The 27459-nt window shown below is 37.6% G+C and overlaps 1 protein-coding gene across 1 annotated transcript in view; it reads right to left on the bottom strand.

The window, feature by feature from the left end:
• GPC6 (glypican 6) overlaps window positions 1–27459 on the bottom strand; it is a 755565-nt gene that overhangs the window by 187344 nt on the left and 540762 nt on the right. Inside the window, exon 4 of the mRNA XM_017821032.1 lies at window positions 11615–11780. Within this exon, the coding sequence (XP_017676521.1) occupies window positions 11615–11780 (166 nt within the window). The remainder of the gene's footprint in view (window positions 1–11614; window positions 11781–27459) is intronic.

The raw sequence follows: 27459 nt of genomic DNA, 5'->3' as shown, positions 1-27459 counted from the left end.
ATTAGGATTTACTTGTAAGGTGAAATTAAAGTGGGTTGCCAATAATACTTTGTCTCTGTATTTCAAAAAGAAATATGTGACTCTAAATAGATAATATACTACCTGAGATATTATCCTAAACAGATTAACCTTCATCAAGCAATGGCTCAAAATTATAGTACAAAGCAAATCAATGTCAATTTTGCTTTGACATTATTGTGGTAAGGGATCATTTTTTATTTATATTGTATAATAAACACAGCAAAGTATTTTCAGATGTAACCAAGTCTTTTGATAGTAGTAAGATAAGGAGGTTACTTGTGGAACAAATTTGCTCTAAGTTACCTGCATCTCTCCATTACATTTACCTGAATAATGGAGAACACAATTTGGCATTTGTTTCTAATGTGAAGTTTAGAGAATCTGAAATAGTTGGTAAATCATTCTACCAGATCATTGAAAATGTGATTTATTGTAGGAGTTGGGTTACAGGAAGGATGCTGGATGAGGTATCCTGGGAAATGAAGTCCCGAAGTATTCCCACACATGGGCAGTGAGATGCCCTTGGTAATTGGTCAAGAGAGTCACATGTTACTTTGAGGTGCATATAAAAGGCTCATCTCATTTGAATAAAAAGGATTTGGTGCTGAACCCCCAACTAGCTAGCTGGGTCTGTGTAATTTATTTACATTTTATATTAATACACCACAATATATGTTATATATAGTTTCATGTTTATTTTCAGTGTATGAAAACTGTTTCCTATTTATGCAGTTTTCTAAAATAGATGCAGATTCCAAGACAAATATTTTAAAAGCATAAAAGTGTGTCATGATGCAAAAAAATACTTTCCTCTGATATACGGTCTTAAATACAGCTGAATACAAGCAGAAATAAAATACAGAAAAATGGACAGCGAGAAAAAAAAAGTTGAAATAAAACTGTCAGTACTCATCCGGGCAATGTTCTAATTATTGCATAATTATTTTTTCTCATAAAAATAGGAGTATTTGTAAAACATAGAATTCATGTTACATCAAGCTTATCAATACTGACCAGGTCAAATGATGATGTAACTGAAGATATGTTTTTAGAAATAACATCATTTTCTCCCTTCCTAGTGTAATGCAGCATTGCCTCAATTAAGCAAAGCCAAAGTAGAAAGTTCAAACCAATTAAAACTAAATTTAAACCCCTCTGCTTGGGTAAAGTTAAAGAAGTCACATGTTCTTCATTTAGATTTGTACTCCTTAATAAAACCCCCACAATTGCATCAAAGTAGGTCTTTGAGGTAGCTGAACTGTAAGAGCATGGCAAAGTTCTTCACTCTCTGTGTGGGCTCCCCTCACAGCCATATGCCAGAGAGATCTGCTGTCTCAAATCCCCCAAACCAGGAGGGAAACCAGATCAGGTGAGAGGCACAGTATTTTCCATCTGGTCCCTGGTTTGTGAAACAGGGAGATCAGCACAGTGAAGTTCCTGCGGGATATCACTACAGGTAAACAGGGATTCAGCCCTACATAAATGCAATTAATTGAGAGATCAAATCCTCCAGTGAAAACTCTTTTGAGGTGCTAATATACATGGTAATCTAGGACAGAAAGAGCGGTACTGTTTTATGTACTCCTGGAAGCAGGAAGTTCCTTGAGAGGGCATAGCCATGGACTTGGAAAAGTACAAAATAATAGTAATAATAGCAGAACCACACAGTATTTGAGCAATAAATAATTAACATATTTTCCTGTTTCTAGAGGTATCCTATGTGACATTCCTGTGACAATTCATAGCATTTTAGGAGCAGTGGCAAAACAGCTTCCGCAGCACTTCCCCTGAATGTGCAGAGAAATTTGCTATTTTATGCAGCTTCCAAACTGTGCTCACATGTACTAGATAGACATTTCCCTTTGATAAAAAATGATGTGAGAAGTGAGAGATGAGGAATGAAAATGGAACTAAAAAGTCATCATTTGGGTCCAATGGTTTCATTATAAAGTCTTTTAAACTTTTTTTGACAATGCTGATCTGTCTTGTTATTTCCAAAAGAAGATGTAGCATCTAAGTGCTGCAGTCAACATAGGGCACTGTTGTGCTCAATGAAAATGATGAGTACCACTTCAAGTTTTGAGAAGCTTTTTCCTACAAATGGAGAAATCATGCAGTTGAAGAGAATTGTGTATAGATGCCAAAGGCAGAATTCTAGAATGGCTGAATGTGATCCTGTATTTGTAATTGTCACATGAAATGATGATGGGCAATGTGTTACACATATACTAATATCTTTCTAGCCTTAAAGAAAATGGCATAGTTAATCATCATACTTTATTTCCATAAGTCACATCAAAGTTCAGGGGCTCAAGAAGTCTGCTGCTATCATTCCACTAAATATCTGCATCTTCAGATATCCACAGCCCTCCTTCAGGAGCTGCAGTTTTCAAGAGTCACTCTGAGTGAAGCCATTAGCATCCTTCCAGGATGCATCACCCTAGTAACAAGCTGTCAATGGTGTCACTGTCAAGATCAAACCAGATGAGTCTCAGCCCTCTTGAGCCAGTAACTGGAGCACAAGATACCCATAGTCCTTCCAACAGAAGGACTTCTTCACTGACACATCCTGAAGCAAATATACAGGGTAATGAATGCTGTGAGCTGCTTGTAATAATCTGTATTGCCCCAGGGGGAGGTACAGAGATTTAAGCAGCAGGCAAGTACTGGTGCTATTTGCATTCTGCTGGCAGTACCACAACTTCAGAGAGCTTCTCTCAGGCTGAATTCGTTACCATCTCAGGAATTACACGCCCAGGTTGCGTATCCTTTATTCTTCTGAGGTAAGAGAAACAGTAGGGAAATAACACAGTTCCTCTCTTCTTCACATTATTTACCTCACTGAATGGTGATTGTGGGAACAAGTTAAACCAGCAGCACCTGCATTCAGTTAATTAGGATCAAAAAGGAGTGTTTTGGCCTTGACCATGTTTTGATAAAGAGAGTGCTGTGTTCTTAAAGCAGAAAAACCGCTTAATGGTCTGCATGATAATGTGCATGATTGAAAACAATCACAGAATGATAGTGTGTGTGAATGTGTGAAATCAAAACATCAGGTCACCAAAGTCTTGGGAATTCTAGTTAACTGAATGGCAACACCTGGTGCTGTTTACCCAAAGAGGTTAATAAAAAGGGAATGCAGAGAGAGATTGGCTGAGAATCCTAAAAATGGAATAGTGTGGGTGGGTGCAGTCCCATTCCTTCATTGATAGGTGATGTTATCTTTTTTTTCCGAGCTGTTCCCATATACTCTGAGTCATTAGATCTTGGTATTGTATTTAAATTGTAGGTGGTGATTCTACTTTTTCTGGGAAACAAGGTGAAAATACGGGATCATGAAGGCTACTGCATATTAGAGAATTTCAAAAGTATAGTACTGTAATCTTTTAATTAGGCATTGTCAAGTTGAGTTCGCTTTTCATTTGTAAAATTACATATTTTTAACCTGAACTGACAGAATTGTTTTACGATGTTAAGTTTGTGTTTTTAATAGCACTTCAAATGCCTTCTTGTAGGTTACCTATGCATTGTGGAGACTGATGGGCCTGAAACATGCTAAAGGGTTTTTTTTTCATAAACAACATTCGATTTACATCTGCAAATCTGTTTGTTCTCAACTTCTGAGCAACCAAATTTGCAGTTCAATCACACAACAGAGTACTCTACTTATTTTCCCTTGCTTTTGAAAAACATAAGCTAAAGTGAGGAAAAATAATTCTAAACTAGAGATTCCATTTATTTGTATATAATCACAATGGGAACCAAACCCCTTCACCAAACCCTAACACTTCAACTAAGGGAACAGTCATTGGTATTTAATAATAACTACTACAGTCTGTATAGACAAGAGGCTTAAAGAAAATCTTACTTCTGCAACTCTGGAGACACAAAAGTTTCCCTAAGAAATGGCTAGAAAAGATGAAAAGCATTAGGTTAGGATAATTTTCCCTATTTTCATTCCGATGGTTGGCAAAGATAATTTCACTGGAGGTGTCATGATAATTTTCATTCAGGTAGAATGCAAGAAAGGCTGATTTTAGCCTAAGCAATTGTATTGGGTGTGGCTGAGCTGGTGTTCATTTCCCCATAGTAGCCCTCACAGGGCTGTGCTTTGCATTGATAGCTAGAAGGGTGTTGGTAACACACCGGTGTTTTGGCTACTGCTGAGCACAGCATCAGTACTGTAACATTCCTTCCTCAATGGAGGGCAAGATCCTGGGAGGGGACACAAGCAGGCCAAACTGACCAAAGGGATATTCCAGACCGTATGATGTCAGCTGAGATATAAAAGCTAAGGGAAGGATCAGGAAGGCAGGCATTCATTGTCTCCAATGGCTGCCTGCTGAGGAACCATTACATGTGCTGAAGCCCTGCTGCTCGGGAGTGGCTGACCATTGCTGCTCATTGGAAGTAGAGAATAAAACCTGCTATCATTCACTTCACTTTTGCATGCACAAGCTTTTGCTTTACTTCCGCTTTAATAAACTGCCTTATCCGTACCCACAACTTGTTTTCCATCTTACTCTCTCCCCTTTCTGGCTGGGAAGGGGAGTGATAGAGTGGCTGCATGGGCACCTGGCATCCAGCCAAGCTCAACCCATCAGAACAATTAAATGCTTTCTAAGCTGATACTAACTTAAAATAAAGCTTTATATGCAGAGTTTGAATTTTAGGCTGTCTTGACTATGAACGCTATCTGTTTTAATATCAGCACAAAATGCACATTATGAACTTTAAATGTTTGCATTCAAGTGTCCATTCTATGGTCATCAAACCAAAATTGATGAATTTCTACCAGAAACTGAATTTGGAGTAATGGCACCCCAGGACTGCAGGAACTTTCTGCGCTGCCTCTCCGTGAAGGAAATATCACTTATTTTTTCTCCCAGGGTCTTTATGAGAGGCTAACATGTAAAAAATATCACAGCTTAGTTTCATATAATGATTAAGGAGGAGGGTGGTAGAGGGAAGATATTCAAGTCCCAGGTAACTAAGGTTGCTAAAATCCCAGATTTTAGCTCTTACTTCCCATAATTAAGCAGGAAAAAGACTTTGGCCTACTGAGAGTTACAGCAGATTGCCAGACTTTAGTCTGTAGTGTGCGAGGATAAATACAAGGGACAGATGGAGCAGATTGTCCTGAAAACTAAGCTAAGGAATATGGAAAACAAAGAGGTGATTGGTAACAGCCAACATTGCTTTACAAAGTGGAAATCATGCCTGACAAATTTGGTGACCTTCTATGGTGGGGCTACAGCATTAGTGGATAGGGACAGAGCAACTGACGTCATCTACCCGAATTGAGGCAAAGCATTTGACTATTTGACACTCATGTCCTGCATGACATCCTTGCCTCTAAACTGGGAAGACATGTATTTGATGGATGAACCCCTCAATGGATAAAGAACTGGATGGATGGCTGCACACAAAGAGTTGCAGTCAATGGCTCATTGTCCCTGAGGAGACAGTGATGATGGGGCCGATACTGTTTGATATCTTTGTCAGCGACATGGACAGTGGGACTGAGTGCAGTCTCAGCAAGTTCACTAATGACACTGAGCTGTGTGCTGTGGTTAACACACTGGAGGGAAGGGATGCCATCCAGAGGGACCTTGACAGGCTTGAGAGGTGGACCAATGGAAACTTCGTGAAGTTCAACAAAGCAAAGTATAACCTGGGTCACAGCAATCCCAGGTACACCTACAGATTGGGCAGAGAAATGATTAAGGGCAGCCCTGTGTAGAAAGATGGGGATGATGGTTGACAAAAAATTCAACATGAGCCAGCAGTTTGTGCTTGCAGCCCAGGCAGCCAACAGTGTCCTGGGCTGCATCAAAAGGAGCATGGCCAGCAGGTCAAAAAAGGTGATTCTGTCCCTCTGCTCTGTTGAGACCCCACCTGGGGTGCTGTGCGCAGCTCCAAGGCTCCAGCATCAGAAGGACATGAAATCGTTGCAGCAAGTCCAGAGCCAGGAAGTTGACAAGAGCACTGGAGCACTTCCCCAACGAAGACAGGCTGAGAAAGTTGGGGCTGGTCAGCCTGGAGAAGGGAAGGTTGTGTGGAGACCTCATTGCAACCTTTCAGTATCTGAAGAGGCCCACAGGGAAGTCAGAGAGGGACTCTTTGTCAGAAACTGTAGCAATAGGACACAGAGTAATGGGTACAAATTGAAAGAGGGGAAATTTAGGTTAGATATTATGAAGTAATTCTTTACTGTGAGTGCAGTGAGACACTGGAACAGGGTGCCCAGGGAGGTTGTGGATGCCCCAATCCTGGCAGTGTTCAAAGCCAAATTGGATGAGCCCATGAGCAACCTGGTCTAGTGTGAGGTATTCCTGTCCATGGCAGAGGGGGTTGGGACTAGATGATCTTTAAGGTCCTTTCAAACCCTTAACATTCTATGATTCTGTGATTCTATGCTGTACACTTTAGAGAAAGAAGGGACAAAAAAATCTCCAATCTGTTTTGAATATTATCTCAATACATTTCAGGTGTTTCCTATTTTCATGAACCTAAAATGTAGTTCCCTACACATACACGGCTGTATTTATTAATAGTAGCTGTGTACACAAGCACAAGAAAATAGTATAAGATTGCTATTACAATTCTAGACTGATTTTCCTATGAAGCAAAGTGAGTCTTGAAGACCACAGTTATTCTTGTCATAAGCTACTAGAAAAAGTCAAATCTAGGGGGTCTCTTGAAGGAAAATGTTTATCCTTGTGCTTGCACACAGAAGAGAGAACACATAGAGACCTGAGGACTTTTGTAAGCAGTAGATAAAACTGATTGCATATTTTCAGCACTACCGCTTTCATTAGGACTAAGTAGGTAAGGTTTTGTTGGGGAGTTTTACTTAAAATGGTCTAGTTGCTCTGAGACTGCATGGTATACTCTGCCTCAGAAGATCTCCTAAGGGCAGTGTCTGTGTCATACTGATGAGAAGAAAAAAGGGATTCTTAAAGCACAAGAAGAAGAAAGTTTATTAGTAATGCAGAGGTGCTGTAATGACAGTAAGTGAAACAACTTCAACACTGGAAGGAGAGCTTTGCTGATGCCTTTCAGGTACAATTTTCTTCTCTGGCTGAAGCCTAGCAGGATGGTGGAAGTAAAAGATTTCTCTGGCTCTCTGAGCCTGGATGCCAGCCTTGCAGGCGTTGCATACTGCAGTGTGAACACACTACATGCTGATCTGCCTTACTACACTACAGAACTTGTCAAATGTTGAATACACTGATAGCAAAGTGACTTTCTTTCCAGTCTAAGCAGAAGGACGGCTGTGGACATGAACTAGTGCAGGAGACCCTTGGCTCCTTTCCACAGACAGGGATGCAATCCTGAGCTGTCAGAATCACTGTTATTTTCACATCTCTGTTACTGCACAACCTTTGAAGTGTTTTCCACAATCTCCCATCTATTAAGACATGGGGGTAAGATTAAGGTGAGTCTGATTTATCATTGAATAATTCTTAGGGGGGAAAGAAAAAGGACTTATACTCTCTGCTGTTATAAATAGCCATTCAGTGTCAAACCTCCATGAATTGCATTGCTATGCTACTACACATTCATTACATCTTGTCACTAACTGCAGCAACAAAGCATTTATGAATTACTTTACATGTCTACAAAAACAAAGCTCAGATAGAGTAACTGATTTGATTAAAACAACTAGCCAGATTTTTACTCTTCTGTTGTGCTCAATTATGTAAGGATTATCATATTTGGCTCATAATCTTGCTAGACTTTCATATTTAGTATTATCATTTTTTCTCAAGACAAAAGAAAGTTAACTCCAATGCTAACTGTAAAACAAATCCCAAAAACCCAAATGCCTTATGGACTCTTTGCTATCCTGAACCGGTGATTAAGGTAGCTGTCAGAATGAGAGGTACTTGCTTCCGTGAAAATAATCTTTTTATGGGTATTGATTCTGAAGCTGAATGAGGGCACCAAGAGAAAGTGTGGTGTCCACTTAGGTGGTAGGTGGGCTCATTCCGCAGCTGACATTCCTGCTTGAGAAAAGAGCAATTAAAGGCAAATAAGTGATCAACTGTAGGGAAAGCCAAGATTAAGAAAATAAAAGAATCTTAAGATATGAACACGGACTGTAATGGAGATTAGCAAAAGAAAGAGGAGTAACAGTATTGCTAAATTTTAATGTTATTCCCTAAGATAGACAGGTCTGAATTTTTGTAAGTGGGAATAGTTTTATTTATCTCTTCTATGTTTCTGTGACAGACTGAACAGTGGGATCCCTCATCCTTATTGCTGTTAATTGGTATGGTTCCATGGAGAAAAGCATAATTTTGACTATATCTGTTGGGCAGTGAGACAGAGAAAACCCCCTTTTCCCCATTCAACAGAATCAGACAGCTCCTCCCTCAGGCAATCTCCTTCATCAGCACTACAGCTCTTCCCCTCATTCTTTTTTTCTTGCATTTGCTAAATTTGCTTGAGACTTTTACAGAGGAAATTATGATAGATAAACTAACAGGCAAAACTTCAAAAGCAGGTTTTGCCAAAATACACATTTTCAAAATCAGTGTGGCAGCTTTACTTTAAATACTTCTTAAATATTTTGTATAGATACCTGGAGGGACTACTTATTCATTATAGTTTCATAATTGTGATATTATGTATTTGTCTTCTTTTCTCAGGCAAAATTCTGAGTTGCAGAGGATCTGCTACAATAAGATGTGCTACATTTGGCTTTTATTGTGCAATAATGAAGGCAACTAAACACAAAAAGTCTATAATGAAACATCACACAAAAGGACACAGACTTTAAGGTGACACAAACAGGAAATATATAATAAACCATGTGTCATGATGCTGCAGCTGTTTCACATCTTACCAATTTTCACAGTCTATAAAATCTTGGAAAGCACCAGATGTTTAAGGGAGGCTGTCCCACTATCCCCAGCTTTGAAAGTACAGGTAAGATTTATTAGTGCTATATATATGTGATTTCAGTTCTGACTTCTATATTTATAAACTAGGTGAAACATGCAACACATCCTGTTGTGAGACAGCCTATTTACTTTCCTGTGCTCGTCCTCACTTGCAGATCTTGGCTGTTGCTGGACCATTACAGTAACTACAGAACAATACTAGGATATGCAGTCCAAACTACAGGATTTAGTTACTGACAAACATATCTGAGAGTTTTCTCCTAGTACCAACTTTTGCCAAAATGATCTTACAATGCACAGATTATGAACTAAGCAAAACTATTTTGCAATGCACAGATTATGAACTAAGCAAAACTGTCTTGTGTATGAATATGCACTAACATTTGGGATTTCTGCCTATGCAGAGACTGTTAGTGCACAAAATTATCTTTTTTTTTTCCTAGTGCATGGTTCCTAGTATCGGAACAGGGATAAAACTGTTCATGCATAATTTCCAATCTTTCGTAGCTCAGCGGTGCTGTAAAGTGCTGCTGTTCGTTTTAATTCAGTGAGTAGAAGTTTTGTTGGGTTTACTACTAAGGGAATTGCATGTGGTATTAGAAAGCCTCTGACAGCTGTCAGAGACAGAGACAACTTGCCTCATTTCAATCTTTCATAAAGGAAGGACCCTCTTCTTCAACAAAGCTGTCAGAGGCCTGAAAAATGGGATAAAACAGCATATCTTTTCCCAACACATGAAAATCTCTGTTCCTTCTCTTTTCTCTTCCCCATAAAGTTATAGAGGGGAAGTTGTATAGTTAGAAGAAAGAGGAAACATGATTTGATGTATTCGTTTGATATACTGCCTTGTCATCACTGACTCGCAGGGATAATTGCATAGCAGCCTGCTTGACATAGCATTTAATAAATTAGCACTATGTTTTAACATAATGTACAAGGTTTCATGCAGTTTTTCTTTTCTGAGAGTAAGAAAAATCAAAACGGGAAAGACATTGATGAAGACAAGGGCTTTGCATTAAAGACTCTGAAAGTCTCGGTCTGTAAGCATTTCCATGCTTTCCAACACATACGCCACCCTGCCCAGCACTCTTACTGAATTTAAAGCACCAGAAAATGAAATGTTCTCTTAAGACCTGAAACCTTACCTTCCGGCTTTTGATTTAAACAGGTGCATGCCTTAATAAAAACTGTGTCATTCAAATGTTTGCTTTGTTTTTTCTAAAAGCCTAGATTATTTTCTTTGATTGGAATTAGTGGCATTTCAGGTCTTGCTTATTCTTTAATGACAAAGGGAAAGTAGCTTATGCAATGTCTCTAATAGGTTAGCATTGTTTTCCCATCAGATCTCACTCAGCTTGGTGATGATGATCGGACTCTCCTTTTCACACCAGTAATCGGATGGGTATCCCTCCACACAGCGCGGTTTCTGATGTCAACTCCTTCAACTAGTACTAGGTACTGAGAAGGCATGTGTACATGCATCATTTGTTTTATATTGTTGTTTGCATGCTATTTTTATAGCACACTCAATGCTCATTTTCACATTTCATACTCTGATTCATTTTTCATCCTGTTTTCTTCTCCCTATACATCTCGCCCTGCTGAGTAAAGCAAAAATCCATGAATGAGTCAGAATCAAATTTTCAAAGTCACATTGGTCAGTGGGGTTTGAAATTCAGCAGGACGAGATTGCTTGTGTTTTATCTTTCCAAAGTAGAAAATAACATTTCCTTTCTTCAGTCACAATAAAGAAAGTTTTATCTCTTTTTTTTTCCAACTGTATTAATTTTCCTGAAATCCAGTCTAAACTATGATGCTCATTGGTGACTGGTGTACGTAGCTGTTTCTGTTCTTTCTATATTATCATTAGCCTTATCTAATTCCTCATCCTACCCTGTCATCCTATCACAAAAAGCAACCTAAAACTCTTATTTCTTATTATATATTACTCTTCTGGGAGGATATTTTTTTTGTGGTGGTGGTTTGTTTTTTTTTTTTGGCTACAGGATAACTGAATGGCTGTTTAAGGGAAATTTCTTTCTTATTTTCTTCTTAGTTTACTTGAGTGAAGAATTAGGTGAATAAAACTGTAGTAGCAGTTTTCCTTAAATACATACTCTATGCTCCATTCTAACATTTGTGTTTGGTACTTTCTATTCAGTACACTGAAGGGGAGACATTGACATATTTTAAGCAAGAATAAGGAATTAATAATTTCTGATGTATGTAACTTTTAAAGTTTTTTTGCCTATATACTACCAGAATTAAGAACAGCATCTCTTGTGCTTTATGTTGACTGCATGTTACACAATGTTATTATCTTCTCAGCTAGCAAGAGCCTAGTTTTCAGTGATAATACATACTATTTCTACCATGTTAAGCTTGTTATCAAATCCTCAACCAAATCTTTCTTGACATTTCACATAGCATGTAATAATTCAGCTCCGAAGCTGTAACACCACACCATTCCTTTTGAAATATGAAATACTAAACATGACTGGCTCAGGGCAGGGCAAACAGTTATTTCTTAATGCAAGCCAGGAAGGTCAATTAGAAAGTGAGGTGCATCTGCAGTTGCTTCATTCCAAATATTGACCATCAGTGTCTCCTAACCTCACAGAACTCAGCAAATATTTGCTATTACCAGCGTTTCCTTCCACTAATATTTAAACTCTTCTTACCTATGAACAGATTCCACTCAGTATCCAAATCAGCCTGATTTGCTAGGCAGCCCTTCATTACATTGAGGCAATAGTTGTTGCAAGGTTTCACAGTGGGAAGTCCTCTGCAGTAAGGGCAGTACAACATCTTCATTAACGCCCGGATGCACCCTGGGGTGGGACTGACCTGCAGAGTTTAAGGCGGGGAAAGAAAAAGAAAAAGGAGGAAATCAATCTCCTGTTTGTGAAGTTCGGGATCGCTGAGATTATGTCTCTCAAGCAATAAGTGCAGAAGGGGCAATTTGTGAAAAGAGCTCAACTCTTAATAATACCCTCTTATGAGACTAATTGATTCCTGCCAATTATCTTCATTTAGCACAGTAGTGACTTTCAGGAATGCAAAAATCAACACTCCCCTACTGATGGCAGTGCTTGTCTCCCCAGCCCTCCCACACAAAATCTACTGAAAAGTGAAGGAAAAACACCCAGGGAATCAGCTGGATAGTAACTGACTGATCCTAATGCAGAGGATCCCGAGGAGACTTCTCACTCTTCCTATGTAAGCTAGAACTGTCAGTCACACTATCATTGGATTAAAATCTCCTCCTTATCAAAGCACAGTAAATCCAGGATAATCTTGACAAATTTCATAAAATTATTCAGAACTGCACCATGACAAAGGGATATCATGCTGTTTTCAGATGAAAATACCCTTCGGTCTTCTCTGAAAATTTCATAAAGAGATCAGGTAGGGTTTGGTATTTTCTTGTTTTGGTTTAGTTTGGTTTGGTTTGATTTGGTTTGGTTTTTTATGCTTCTAACATCTCAAGTGACAAAAAGTATCATAGACAACAGTCTAATGCATTTCCATTTACATATCAGCACGACACATGGTGAACTTTAAAGAGACAACAGAGACAATGGAAAGACACCCAATGAATTTAGGATTTTCAGTCTAATTTGTTAACACTGGACATGGTTGACAGAAGGCAGTAGTGTGTAGATACAAACTTTTAGCAATAGGTGTTACACTTTGCACTAGAATGGTATGGACTTCCTGGAGAGGGAATATGGAGGCTGGGGAACGGTTTTTGAGTAAGACTTCATTATTTGCAATGATCCTTTATCTCATCTTTTTTAGTCATTAAAATGCTGGGCATCTATTCAACAATGTGCCTTTCATGTTCAGTGGAGAGGAATAGGTCCTTTTTGTGTGTTTTTTTATCCCATCTCTTGAAGGGTAGGATTAATCATCTCTGGAAGACATCCACTGAATCCTCCATATCTAAATTTAAATCAACAAATTGGTCACATTTGACTACATGTGAAGTTCCTCAGGTAAATATTATTTTGTTGCTCTCTTTCATATTTAAATGTTCCATCTCAGACTTTTAAAGTTATATGTACTAGTACAATGTACATTTTCAGGCCAGAGTTTCTAACTTGGATTAAAAGTGCACATTAGGTACTACTCACAATAGCATCTGTCATGGTGCAGAGGAGCACAAGTTTCTCCTACTGGAGTGACAATTTAGAGCAATGACAAAGGGCTACAGATTCCTCAGTGATTTCAAAATTCCTGGACAGGAGATTCCAAAGCAATGGCACTCCTTTCACTCACTGTGTTGATTTATGAATAAATGCAACACTTCTAACATGAATTTGAAGGGATTAAGCTGTTTTTCTGTAATCATGATAGCTTGTGCTGAAAGCATGAATCAGACTTTGCACTAGTGGTACAGGCTAAACTTACTGATGTGGTTCATATTATCAGGATTGTACTAAAATTGCACTTCTTTTCCTCTGGAATTTGTTTCTTCCTTTTTGATGTTAAATCATTGATTTTCAGAGAACTATGCAGAACATAGTCTTTACACAGGACATTTTTACATGAAAAAGCTTCTGTTTTGAGATACAGCACAGGCTTCTGAGTATGCTCAGAAAGGATTTTTGCCTTAGTTTCCTCAGGAAGTGCACTTTACTAGCATAACACTGTTGGTGTGTGTGAAGGTATATTTATCCATCCTTTTCCAATAGCTTTTGAACTGTCAGCCAGTTCCAGTCAAATCTGACTGAGCACTTCAGATGTCAGTACATTAAGATCTAATATGTTTTTTTGAAATAGACAGCTGAGTGAAGAAGAGGAGAGAGACTCTATTATTGCCTTTATTGGGGAAAAAGGTGAAAGATGAGGTCAGTTCCTCACAGATATCAGAGAATCTATGTGGAAGAATGATGCTATGAATGACTCACAGGTTAGAAGAAGCACTAGGGGGAACTTTCACCTTATTAAACTGCAGAAAATCCAAATTCAAGAAGAACTGAACTTTATTATTTCCACTGATCAGAACTACTTTTTAGAGTCATTTATCCCACTGTTTTGTATCTCCAAACCTAGAACACGTCAATTTTTAAAAAAAGACAAGCACCAAAGCAGGAAGTAAGCAGAAGTTGAGTTCCAAATCCTGGCCCTGTGCAGGACACCCCAAGAATCACACCATGTGTCTGAGACTGTTGTCCAAATGGTTCTTGAATTCTGTCAGGCTTGGTGCTGTGACCACTTCCCTTAGGAACCTGTTCCAGAGCCTAGCCACCTTCTGGGTGAAAAACTTTTTCCTCCAACCTAAACCTCCCCTGACTGTGTTTGGTGCCATTTCCTCAGATCCTATCACTGGTCAAAACAGTGAAGAGATCTGTATCTGCCCCTCCTCTTCCACTCATGAGGAAGTTGTAAACTGCAATGAGGTCTCCCCTCAGTCTCCTGTTTTCCAGGCTGAACAAACCAAGCAACCTCAGCCGCTCCTCATATGGCTTCCCCTTAAGTCCCTTTACCATCCTCATGTAATAAAATGCTTATGTATGTGGCCAGGTCAAAGTTTTAACTTGCACACATCAGAATGTCTTGACTAACTCCAAGAAGTCTCCCCACATTCTTCTAACAAAAAGCTAATATATCTGTGGATAACTTCATGGTACAATTCTAGGGCTTACTGTCCAAACACCCTCCTCCTAGTCTAATTCTAGCAGTTCTATAAAATATTCTAATTAAAATCAAATGGGACATAAAGATTAGAGGTTCATGCTTGTGATTTCAGAAGAGAAGGAAGAAGAAAGACTTTTAATTAAGAATTGCTGATTATTGCATTTAACGTGCTAGAACTGAGGAAACAAAAACATTGTTTCTGATCACCCATCATAACAGTGATGTGACCAAATCCAACTGAGATATATCTTGAAACACACTTTATGGGCTACACAAGATTACTAAAAGCTACAGATCCTTTTTTCTTTCATTTCATCTTTAATTAACTTCAGTACAAAGACTAAGCTTCAGCCCAGTCACTCACTACTTTTTGCCATATAGCTTTTACATTATCTTCTCAAGATATTACAATTATTCCCTATTGATTTTTGTTGTTTGTTTTTAATACTGAGAAAAGCAGGTAAAGCTTAGCTAGTAATGATGGTTTTGCTCCTTTTGCTTATTCTTCTCTTCAAGGAAGATTTGCTCACTGTTGGATCCAAGGGATTAATTTTTGTTCTTGCCCATATTTTGCTGTTTTCATGAACACTGTGTTTCTGATGATTTCATTTAATAGTCAAGGTATCAAGGAAGTTCTTTTCAGCAGATTTCAGCTGAAATTATTTCTGTTTTGATCCAATTAGAACTACATAGAAATATTAATAAGATTTTTGATGCTCTATTGAAGTACTCATTATATGCTAAGTCCTTAGTTCACTGCTTTTATAGCACTATCTGATATAAAAATGGAAGTACTGCATCAGCCATACTCAGTTGGTAATTTATGTTGTAGAGGGTCAATTTGAGAATATTTGCTTCTTTCAACCAAAAGCCTAGTCAATTACTAACCTTCTAAAGATAAAAATAGCTCTCTCTTTAACAATTCATAGCATCCCAGATGATTGAAAGCTAGAAGACCTGGTTTGAGTAGTACAGCTTTGTACTAGTGCCTTTGACTTTGTGCTTGAATTATATCAAAATAAAAAACTACAGCCACTTAAATAGCTGCAAGATTCCCACAATTCTGGATAGTATATCTCAAGAATGTAATTTTAATATTTTCATTTTAATATTTCCATATCCAAGAAAATATTTTCATAGAAAACATATAATGTATAGTTCAACACGTTCATTAAAGTATTAGAAAAAACTTAAGGCAATATCGTTGAACCCTACAGAAGTTTTATAATGTAAGAAAAGAAATTGCACATTTACTATCTGATACAAGCTATGCAACATTAAGAGAGAAGAGGAACTTTTAACCATTGTTCTTGTCCAACTGAGATGTCCTTTTCCAGTATCCATGACATAGAAATCATGAGAAATATGGGAACTGCCTTTCTTTCTAACACCTGTTAAAATTTGAGGCATTTTTCATACTTATTTCATCACGTCTGCTGTGTTCCAGTAGGTGTGCAGTTCTTGAAGGTGGAATAATATTGCTCCTCCATTTTACAGGTGAAAAACCAAAAGCATTACAAGAAATTTTTAAAGGAATTTAAATAGATAAAACCCTAAAAGTTAAGGATCAGAATTTTTCAACACTTCCTAGAAGTATCAGTCTCATCTATAATTTGCCTAAGTTATCATGACATGCAATTTTGAAACTGGCTATATGAAAATAATGACTGAACGTCTCTAAGCACAGGCCTGTACATCAAACAATAAATAACTGTTGGAGAGATGAATTGTGGAATTTCATAATTTCCCTACAGAAGTCAAGAGCAAAAAACCACAAGGACAAAACATTCAGATGATTACTTGAGTGAGACTAAAGCTCTATTTACAGAGGAAAAGAATAGCTTCTCCTATTTTTGGGAAACTGGGAAAATTACTTATGAGATGATTTCAATAAAGAAAATATAAATTTAGAAAACCACTTGAAAAGTGGTAGTCACAAGATATTTTGTGTAAGGCTATATTTTTGATCTCTTGATTAATTTTCTGAATGATCCTCCAAAGAAATCTTATTTTTTTTTACAAAATAAAATATTTGAGCACTCAGATATAAATATTAAAATGTTCTTAAATCCCACTTCACCTGTCAGAGACATAGATAAATTAAAACAAACTGGGTGGAAACAAAAATTTCTTTGACTTAAAATACTGCAAGCTGAGAAAATACTCCAGGATATGGGGATTTACATCCCATGAGATAATATTGAGCTGAAAAATCTGCCCTGCAAATTTTGTGGAAAAATATTTATCATTCTCATCTGTTTTTAGAGTAATCCCACATTAAACAGAATTTGAGGTACTAATTCCATCTGTTACTTTCCTATCATTTCAAGGGCAACACAAAGGTGAAAAATCTCTGAAATAATTTCTTCCATCCACTCCCAGAAGATGAGAAGTCTTCTAATTACACAGAAACAAGGAAGGAATCTCAGAGCTGTGAGGCTTTCAAATCTCTTCTGGAACATAGACTTTAAGACACTCTCTTAATAAGAAGTAGTTACTCTTCTTTCTTCCCAGACTGCATCTCACTAAAAAGGGAGCGTGCTGATTTTTTCCAGTCTCATGTAGAAACATCTATGGCCTCCACCAGATAAGAGTGGCTTAGTTTAAGAGGAAAGCATGTGTAATTTAGCACAAATTACGGGACTGAACACAGGATGTGACTGTAAGCAATAGGGACCAAAAATCCCCTGAAACTGGCTACTTCAAATACTTCGGGGAGCAAAAAGAAAATTCATAAAGACCAGCATTTTAGAAGAAGTCTTTAGTGTGATTTGTTTGAGTAGACAGAGATATCAAAAACTGACCTAGGCTCCCTTACAAAATAGATTCACTTCAACACAAGCATAAGCATCTAAAATAGCTGCTTATTACTCTCTCTTGAAAATAGCTGCTTATTACTCTCTCTTGTGTTGCTGTAATCACTAATCCATGTGCAAATATCTTCATGTGTATCCTTAAAGTTAGGCAAGAAAAATCCCCTGCTTTGTGCAATAGAAAAGTAGGAGGATCTTACTGAACCATGATATGCAGTGGCCTTGTAGAATAGTCAAGTTAAAACAGGCATTAGAAAAGAAAGGCGAGGGGAAAAAATGCCAAACTGTGCTCTGCATAGTCAAAAAAATAGTGGCTTTGTGCTCTCTGTGAGGGGAAAAAAATGTTGTAGAGAAGTAGGTTAAGTATTGCCCAGGTACAAATCAGAAATAGAAAGGGAGGTCCTTCATAATCTGAAAATCAAACCCCCTGATAGGCAGAAGGAAAAGCTCTGAGAAAAAGAGAACTGCCACAGCAGGAGATAATGATCAAATCGAGCATTTAGACGTTTTGTGCAGCAGTAACCGGACAAGAAAATGACGTGAAGAACGGTTAAAGTCTGTCCTACTTGTAACACCCAAGAAGTCTGAAATGCAGACTATATACCTGAGACCAGTCTTGCTGATTGCCTATCTATGATTCTCAGCGCCAACCAAAAAAAGCACCTGAGAAGAAAAACAGTTCTCTCAGAGGGGGGGAGGGAGAGAGAGAGAGAAGCAGCAAAAGTGTTCTGATCACTCACAAGTACTCACAAGTACCTCTCGTTCACGGTCTACAGATGTGTGAATTGTTTCATTGACTGAAAAAGGGCATGAAGCAGAGTGGTGCAGGGGACTGTGGAATGTCTTATTTGAGCAGTGTCAGCAAGAACACACTGATGAGAAAGAAATAAATGCATACATAATACTGGCAGTCTTGGCTGATGATAAGTTATGCAATAATTTGAGGTGACAAGTGACAACAGATTGACCCAACTTCTTTCATCTCCTTCCTGCTCTAAGAAACATGGATGAAGCCATGATGCAAAAGACACTTTTAAGGTGGTCAGTGTCTAGTAAGGTGATCACTATCTGAATTAGTTGGCAATGGCAATCTCCTAGACACAGCAAGTAAGGATATATAGACTCCTTACACCTGTTTTCCCACATAACTGATAAATTATCTGGGCTGCCTATCAGCAGTGACAAAAGGGTAGGAACTCAGTAGTCTAGTACTAAAAGGAAGGTATTCTACTAGAGAGAGAAAAAAAATTGTAGGGATAATGAAGCTGGTAACTTCAAGTTTGATGACTTTGCCTACTTGGTAAGCCTCATCATATTCCTATATTGAACATTTTCCAAGTAAATTCAAATGGTAAAATTCCATTATTAGTTCTGGGCTATTTGAAAAAAAAGGCTAAGGAATATCCATAGAAACAAAATATGATTTTTCAAGTCGCTCGTATTCTTGGTCCTTCTCCATGAAAACCAAAAGGCCAACTAAAGAGTGCTGGGTTTTGAAACAAAACATTCAACCTGATTATTAGCAATAGGCTGGTCACACCATATCAGAGATCATATGGGTACAAACATACAGTCATGACTTCATCAAGGAATGTAAAGCCTGCTTTAAAGACTGACTATTTTCTGAAGACGCTCCAGCCTAGCACAAAGCAAGATGTTAATTATCTGGGATACAATAGAATATAGTATTTTGCTTATGTTTGTTTTTAATTTCATGATGTGAATTAGGCACAAGATGAAGCACAATAGACAGGACAGTAAAACAAATTCTGTGTGGATCATATGCAAGCACAGAGATCGAAAGGGAACATAATTAATATTTTCTTGACTTCTAACATGAAGAAGGATGTCAGATCTTTGAGGTATACCAGCAAGAACCTAGTCAGATACATTGCTGGGTTCTAATAACCAACCACAATGTCTTGGTAATATATTCAGCATAGCACAGAGGAAGAGTGATGCTTTATAAATAGTTCACTATCTATTTATAGGATCCACAAATGCCCACGGGGCCCAAGTCATGTGAGATCCTTATAGCTCCATGTTAACATTTCCTCTTTTATGGTCTTTCAAATGCTCTTGTTAGGTTTTCACAGAGCTAGTTGTAAATATAAGTACCATATATAAAATAGTTAACAGATGCTCAAGTGCACCTTGGGATGATGACTATGGTCTGGAGTGACCTGTTTATGGGATGTGTGCCCACATTTCTGCTTACTACTGCACTTGCAGCTTTTACAACTGTAGAGTTGAAAGTAAATCTTCATCTCATAATTTAAGCATTCTTTTATTTTCTTTTATTTTCTTTTTAATCTCTTCCTCATAACTTCTTCCCTATAGACACAAAATGTAAACAACAGAGGGGTCTTCACTAGTGTGTCCTACTTCCACGACACTCTAAGACAAACACAGTGAGGTGATTAAAACATGAATAGTAAGGAGAATTAATGTCTCTACAGTAAGAACAAGGCTTCTTTTCAGCATTTTGTCTCTGAGTTGTGCACTAAAGAAAAACATGGTCCAAAGTACTAGCACTGCATGACTACATAATATGGAATCAAGTACATATTTTCTTGGGGGATGTTTTACTGGATCATATAAAAACAAAGTAGTCTTGTGTAAAAGATTAAACTTTCTTCCTCCTTCACACTCAGATCCACATAAACACAAGAAAACATGAAATCATGTACATATAAAGTAAAATTAGAAACACTGTCTTGTTCCCTGATAGCAGAAGGGCGAACTACTGCAGCAAATTGCCTCTATGATACCTAGTACTATAAAATTATACTTTAGGTACTGTAATTTTAGGAAAATAGTTCTAATGGAAAGTAAGGACATTGTAGCATTGGTTTGAAATGAGCAAGCACCCAAAGACACAAAATTTGTTGAGTTGAAACTGGTCATTTGTTCATACTTACAGGAAGCAGACCAAACCTATTCTATTAAAATATATCTGGTAATCAGATTTTCTTTTTTCTTTTATTTTGAGATAGACCATACATGAAATTTACTATTAACTCTTCAGTTAATCTACCATGAATTTTAGGTTGATGTAAAAAATAGGAGTAGGGTTTACAACCATATGAAAACATTCTTAGTATTTTGTTCCTCATAAATCCTCAGCAGGTAAGCTGTTATTCAAATTACTTTTTTTTTTCACCCAAAACTGAGCAAGAAAATGCATTTTGCATTAGACTGACTAGTCTAAGGCAACAGATCTATAAATGTGCAAATTAAAAGAAGATATTAAGCAGGTAAAGAATATAACCTAAGATTATTTTCTTTTGCTTAGACATTTTGCCTTAGTAATTTAAAACCCAGCAATTTCAGTTATCACTACAAACTACTGTAATTGTATTGATTTACAGTTCTCACTTTCTCAAGTGAGGAAATCATTCTTTTATGTGTCATCTTTTAGATCTGTCAACAGCCTTTAAAGTGCTTATTCTATATTATCCTCAGTGGGCTGGAAGTGCTCTGCAGTGTGCACTGAAGCCCCTGTCCCAGTTGCACACTTCCCAGCTGTTGGCTAAGATCAAGTGCATCATCTTTTCTTATCACTTTATTATCTGACACATCCTCAGCTTAAATGTTTTATATTAAATGGATTTGGAAGGCATGGGAAGGAGTAATGACTTCCTCCATCCACTCCATACATCAACCTGAAGGTGTAGTGCTTCCAGCTACTATGGTCACATTGTGACTGCATGTCAGGATGTGATATCTGTGCATTAAACCATGCTGTGTGCTCCAGTCTTCTTTTAGATAGAATCTGGATCTGTCATGCTTCCACAGATCTTCTGGCGATGCTATCAGTGACTACAACGCCACGCACCCTCCTGAGCGTAGGTACTCCATGGGGCTGATGCAGCCAACTGCAGCTATGCTCTTCATGGAGGACTCTTGAAATCTTGGGTCTGACACAGATTGCATTTGGGGAAGGCTTGTAATTGTGACTGCCCGTGTCCCTGCTGGTATCACTCTTCCCAATAGACTGTCACAATCTTTCCAAAATAAATATAACTGTCTTGATTGTGCTGTGGACTGAACTAGTCCTGAATACATCTGCAGCCAGACCAGGGAAAGGATTTTTGTATTTCTCCCTCAGCACACTTATTTCTTCTTTAAGAAATGAAAAGAAGTTCTATAGCTTGTAAAATAAGATGTCAGTCCTTGCTGGATGGCAAAACCCCCATTCATGTTGAGCCTGAAAGGACCACACAGATGGGACTGAATGCCAATTTGACCCATGTCTCTAAGTGGGAAATGACTGAATTTACTGCTAGCTAAGTCAGAAAATCCAGTAGAAGTAAAATACAGTGCTATATAATGGCTACCTGGCAGTAAATTTGTATTTAAGCTATTCCATTGCCGTTTGTCTTTATCTGATTAAGCCACCTGATTTATAAAACATGCTGGAATACAATTTATATACAGCAATATATATAGGTTGTTCCTTGTGGTTTCCAGAACCACAAGGATAAACATGCTCAAACCATAAAGGCACTCAGTGCCAGATATCCATTTATAATGCCTGCGGAAAGATGTCTCATCATTACCATCTCCGGTATGGATGAACTGTTAGCTACACTACCACAACCTCTTTCCAAACCTTTTAAAAGCAAGGAAAGTCTCAGTCATGTTCAAAACACAAAAGTATTTCACAAATTTGGAGAGATTTCCTAAGTGCAGTAATATTATTCACTTTGAGTAAAGAAGACAACAGGAATATCACCATGAATTAACATTAGTGTCATTGGTCTACTCTGGCCTCCAGTTGGGAGGTCTGGAGACAGACTATCTATAACGCTGCTGCTTCTTTTGAGAATGCACGCAGGATCACTCCCGAGGAGAAAAGACAATGCAGAAAGAACCATGCCCTGTTGATATCACCTAAGGAGTCTTTCTGCTGTGCCTTTTGCAACCGGACATGCCTATCTCACATTGGCCTTTTTAGCCACCAGCGTGCTTGTAGCAAGTGTGGGTAGAGTCCTTCCCAAATTTTCATTTGAGATGCCTAGCCATGATGAAACCTTTGACAGACAGGCCAAATTTTTCAGTGAATATGAGAAATGTCATAAACTTGGTAGTTTTCTGTGTATCTAAAGTTGGATATTAGAATAGATTTTGAGCCTGAAAACTTTTGTCCAAGTAGCACAAACCGTCATAAAAAAGTACAGCTTCACTGTGCTTGTCCATTCAGTAAAGAGTACCTTGTTTCCAGCAGTATCTCTAGAAACTGATGTCCTAAGTAGCAAACTAGTTCTTGATCTATATCTTATAAAGCTGCTGAAACAATTCTATTAAAAAGTAGAGGGTAAAAGATGCCTGGTTTCTTTTATAAAGAGCAGTGGAGTGAATGAAATAGATACTGTACCAACTACTAAGGTTCAAGTTTTTATTTACATGGGCAAGTGCAGTGAGGTTCAAAGCTGCCCGAGGTCCTCAGACATACTACCCACTACCCGGATTTAAAAGATTGTTTCCATAGTAAGAGAAAGAGTAAATTTCCTTATGATTACTTGATTTTCAGAATCCATGCACAACATAACTTAAACATAACAGTCAATTAAAGCCACCAGTAACTGAACTGCAGCACAAGTATCTCTGGTCCAAGAAGCAAACTGGTATTACCTGCTGATTGCCCATATCAGTAAAATGGCATTTGATAGATGACCTGAAAATTAATTATTGAGGTCCATTTCAATTGGGTACATCCAGTTTGCTCCTCTCTCAACAAAAGACAGTTTTCTAATTAACAGAGAAAAATCATGGTATAAAAGTAGTCCCTTTTTGTGGTCATTGCTTATTTTCCATCTAATTTTGCCACCATCACTCTGCATCTTAATCCACAGTCCCACAAACCTATAGCATGAACAGCCCACAGAAAAATAATCAAATAAAATAAGTTTTTTTCAAAAGTTTCATTTGATGGACACTGTTCTATTCTTAAGTAAGTGGAATTAAAAAAAAAACAGGTTAAAATAAAAGTTTAACCGTTTTTACAACTTATAAAACAATACCTCTAATGAGAAGTTCTGAATGTTAGCAAGCCTTCCAGAATAACATCAGTTGAAAGGCTAAATTTTATTTCTGAATTAGTCTAACGAGGGTAAAATTGGTTTCTAGTTGCAACTAGTCATAGGATCACAGTTCTAAAAGACTGCTGAGATCATTGAATCCAACCATTGATCCAGCACTGCCAAGGCCACCACTAAACCATGTCCCCAGAGTGGTACATCTACGTGTCTTTTAAATACCTTCAAGGACAGTGATTCCACCACTTCCCTGGGCAGCCTGTTCCAGTGCTTGACAACTCTTTCAGTGAAAATACTGTTGCAAAGATCCAATCTAAACCACCCCACCAACAACTTGAAACCATTTCCTCTTGCCTAGTTACTTGTGAGAAAAGATTGGAGGGGCTTTGAGAAACCTGGTGTAGCGGAAAGTGTCCCTACCTATGGCAAGGGGGTTAGAACTAGATGATCTTTAAGGTTTCTTCCATCCCAAACCATTCTATATTTTCCCAATCCATTCTACGATTCTGTGATTCTGTGACACCCACCTCACTACAATCTCCTTTCAGGTAGTTGTAGAGAGTGATGAAGCCTCCTTTTCGTCCATGGCAAAACTATTCCCTCATTGCATTCATTTGATTTCTCTAGCATCCTTCCTTGTCTTGCTGAGTGTCTCCCATGTCTCTGTTAATCCACTGCCAGAAGCCTTTTGACCTGAGCATGGTCAGATTTGTTGGTTTTCTCCTTGTGTAGGTGAACATCTAGGCTTTCAAGGACAATAGAAAAGGGAGCTCTTAGGTCAGTTTTTAGAAAAAAATGATTAGAATATATTAAGAGGCCCAGGCCTGCCGTTTGCTATGTGCCAAAACATCAGAGTTGATCTTCCTATTCTGTCCATTGGCTACAACTGTGTGTATAAAACCCAAAGACAGCTTTGGCAAATAACACTGTAATAACAAAGAACAAAATAATGCTTCAGAAGTATTCCCTTGTACAAGATGACTCCTGAAAGTGGGTTCCTACTATAATCAGCCCTTTACACCCATATTCCCATTTCTTGTTCTACCTACCACAATTGTGACTGGCTGCATGAACACACTTAAAAATGGTGAGATCAGTGACATTCCTACTGCTTGAGATGGAACAAAAATAACTGCTGAGCACCTGTTATGATTAGAAGAAGCTAAATAAAAAAAAAAAAGAGACTAACACACTGAACTAAGACTGAAATCCTGAAGAACAGAAATTGGCCTCTCTCTCCCTCTCTCCCCACCCCTCTCTCTCACCCTACAGTTGTCAAGGGCACTGAAAGACAAGCTGAACCAGAAAGAATTTCACTAAAGTGGAATCTCTTCATTCAGAGGAAAAGCATTAACAAAATCTTTTACATATTATTGCTCCAATTTAGATGTATATATTCCCTCTGTAGTAGTCGAAAATAGATGTGAAAATTTTAACACTATTACTTATGGAGGTAGGTGCACAAAAAAGAAAATAAATTCCTTTAATATTATGGTTTTGAACATAAAGATCTTGCTATGTTATCATTTAATGGCTAATCATATTCTACTAAATAAGCAACCCATTATGCACTGCTTTTTATTTGTTTATTTTTTTAATGTCTGATTAGTAAGCGACAACTAGAGATGGTTATTACAGGAAGCAATTACATTATTTACTCATCTAATAAGCTGACTTTCTCTCTCTCTCCCTCATAGTAAAAGTTTTAAAATGAGAATACCATTTCAAGGAAAAAAGTCCACACCAAAGGCTAAATAAGACTTGGCTATCTCACTAAGAATACTGCCTTTCAGAGGCTACATTTGTTTCATTACATGTATTATTTTTCATGTTCTGCAAATTATATGGGTTTATTTTCTTTTATTTAAAAATAATATAAAAATACAGAATACAATACAAAAAAAAGATGTTGTGGAGGTTCATAGAATCATTAGGTTGGAAAGGACCTCTAAGATCATCAAGTCCTACCATTAACCTAGCACCACTGCAATTATTTTTCTTAATTGTTGGGTCTTCAAATCTGTGTAATTTGACAAAAATGTGGGGCTTGGTCCACAAGACAAATTAAACCTGAATAAATGACAACTTTTTTTAGTCACAAATTTGCCAAACAGATCTGATTCACAATCAAGAGAATCAAGTCTATAATAGGGAAACAATGCAATTTGGATTGTTCAATGAACGTTGGTGTCATTTTGTAGATGCTTGAGCTTTCCCATATAGATTTCTACATGGCAAAACCCTTGCTGTTGTATCTCAAGTCCCAGTGAAGTACTTATTAGCTTCTTCTTGCTTCCAATTAAGTTACTTGTTTTAGTATGAACAGTAACTTTACAGTCTACTTCTAGAGATAGTGAAAGAAAACATTTTAAACAACTCAAGAAGATCAGAAAAACAATTCAAACATTGTTATTTTTTTAAAATGAAATCTAGAGAAATTTTGGTCTCAGAATCTTCAGAGGTTTCTGTACTCAGAATTATTTGATATCACCAAGTATTCTGAATAGAAAAATTAAAACATGTGGGGAAATTAAAGCATGTGAAGCATAATAAATGAAAATTTTGTGGAGTGCTTATACCCATTCTCTACTCATTTATGAGCATGAAAGAAAAGTGAAGATGGAGCTGCAGACATCAAAATCGAGTGCAGTCTATTCTGGGAACCATTTATAGTGTAAGTAAAAGTGTAATTAAATAATGACTTCATTTCGGCAGGATCCCATGATAAGAATCAATAGTCAGGCCACTGATCTTGCATTAATTTGCCCTTACATTGTCACTAAATCTTGTCACAGCCACACTTTCATGACACCCTGAATTAACCTTGACTATAACCTTGCCTTTAAAATAGAACGTTTTTTTTTTTCTTCCCCTCTCCAAAGGCTTCAATGGCTGCTTTCTGGGATTAATCATATTCAGCAGAAGTCACATATACAAGACATGATCTTCCATTTTAAAAGGTGTAACAGGTATAACAATACTTGCCCAAAAATATCTTCCACGTAGAACCATTACATGAAACTGTTACATGTCTAACTTATCTTTCCTCTGCTGAAAAACAATTTCCTTTTACTTTAAACCTTGGAAGTATATACTGAATTTTGATTTGAGTCATAATTCCAAAAAGTGTGAAAAAACCCCAACATGTAAAGAAAACAAACTGAACATGACTAAAATGTTGCAGTACTATTTTCTAGCTTGTGGCCCTGCTGGTGATGTGTTGGTTTTTTTTTGGTTTTTTTTTTTTTTTTTTTTCATGTGCAAAGAACCTTCTGATCTTCTGCAAGTCAGTGATCAGCACCTGCAATACATTCTCATTTTGTCTGGACTGTACTTCCTGGCTCACACTTTCTGCTCCTGCAAATACAAAAGACTTCCTGCTCCTTACAACTCTTTACAGATTCACTAAAAAAATAAAATGCTTCAGAAAACTTTGTGGGTGCTATTTTACAGCTTTAAAACCATATGAATGCAAACATAAAGCAGCTTCCTGTGCAGATGATACAGTAGGATTTACAAAGAAACATCATTTTCACCTCAGGGTGTTTTAGGACATGTGAAGCCGCAATGAATCTTTACCATTCTGGAAACACAAAATGTGCTCTTTCAATCTTGTCTAAAGAGTTCATATTACATAATTTCTTCTCTGGTGATACTTCATTAAGTTGCACATAAAACTCATTATCCTCCCTCTCTGAAAAAGTCAATACAATAACTGAATCTTTTCGTAAAAAGAATCAGTTTCAGATTCTTTCCTTTTCTGGAGACTTAAAAGCACACTGGCCTTTGGAGCTCACTGTGCCCACACTGCCTTCTCAAGCTGATATCCATGGAGGGCCTCATCCTACATATTACAGCCCACCTTTATGCCAGACCTGGGCAGGTTGCTTTCAGCAGAATATTGGATTGTTTTCTGTCTTTGACTAAGTGGTGGGATAGTCAGCTTTTTACTGAAAAGGTGCCTTAGGTTTCAGACTCAGCATTGGTCCCTGAAGCTCAGCAGTCAGACTGTGAAGATGGCACCAGTAG

Source organism: Lepidothrix coronata, unplaced genomic scaffold, assembly GCF_001604755.1.
Source record: "Lepidothrix coronata isolate B3197 unplaced genomic scaffold, Lepidothrix_coronata-1.0 Scaffold88, whole genome shotgun sequence".
NCBI classification, from domain to species: Eukaryota; Metazoa; Chordata; class Aves; order Passeriformes; family Pipridae; genus Lepidothrix; species Lepidothrix coronata.
Note: the sequence above shows the minus strand (reverse complement) of the source record. Positions and strands in the feature narration are given on the sequence as shown.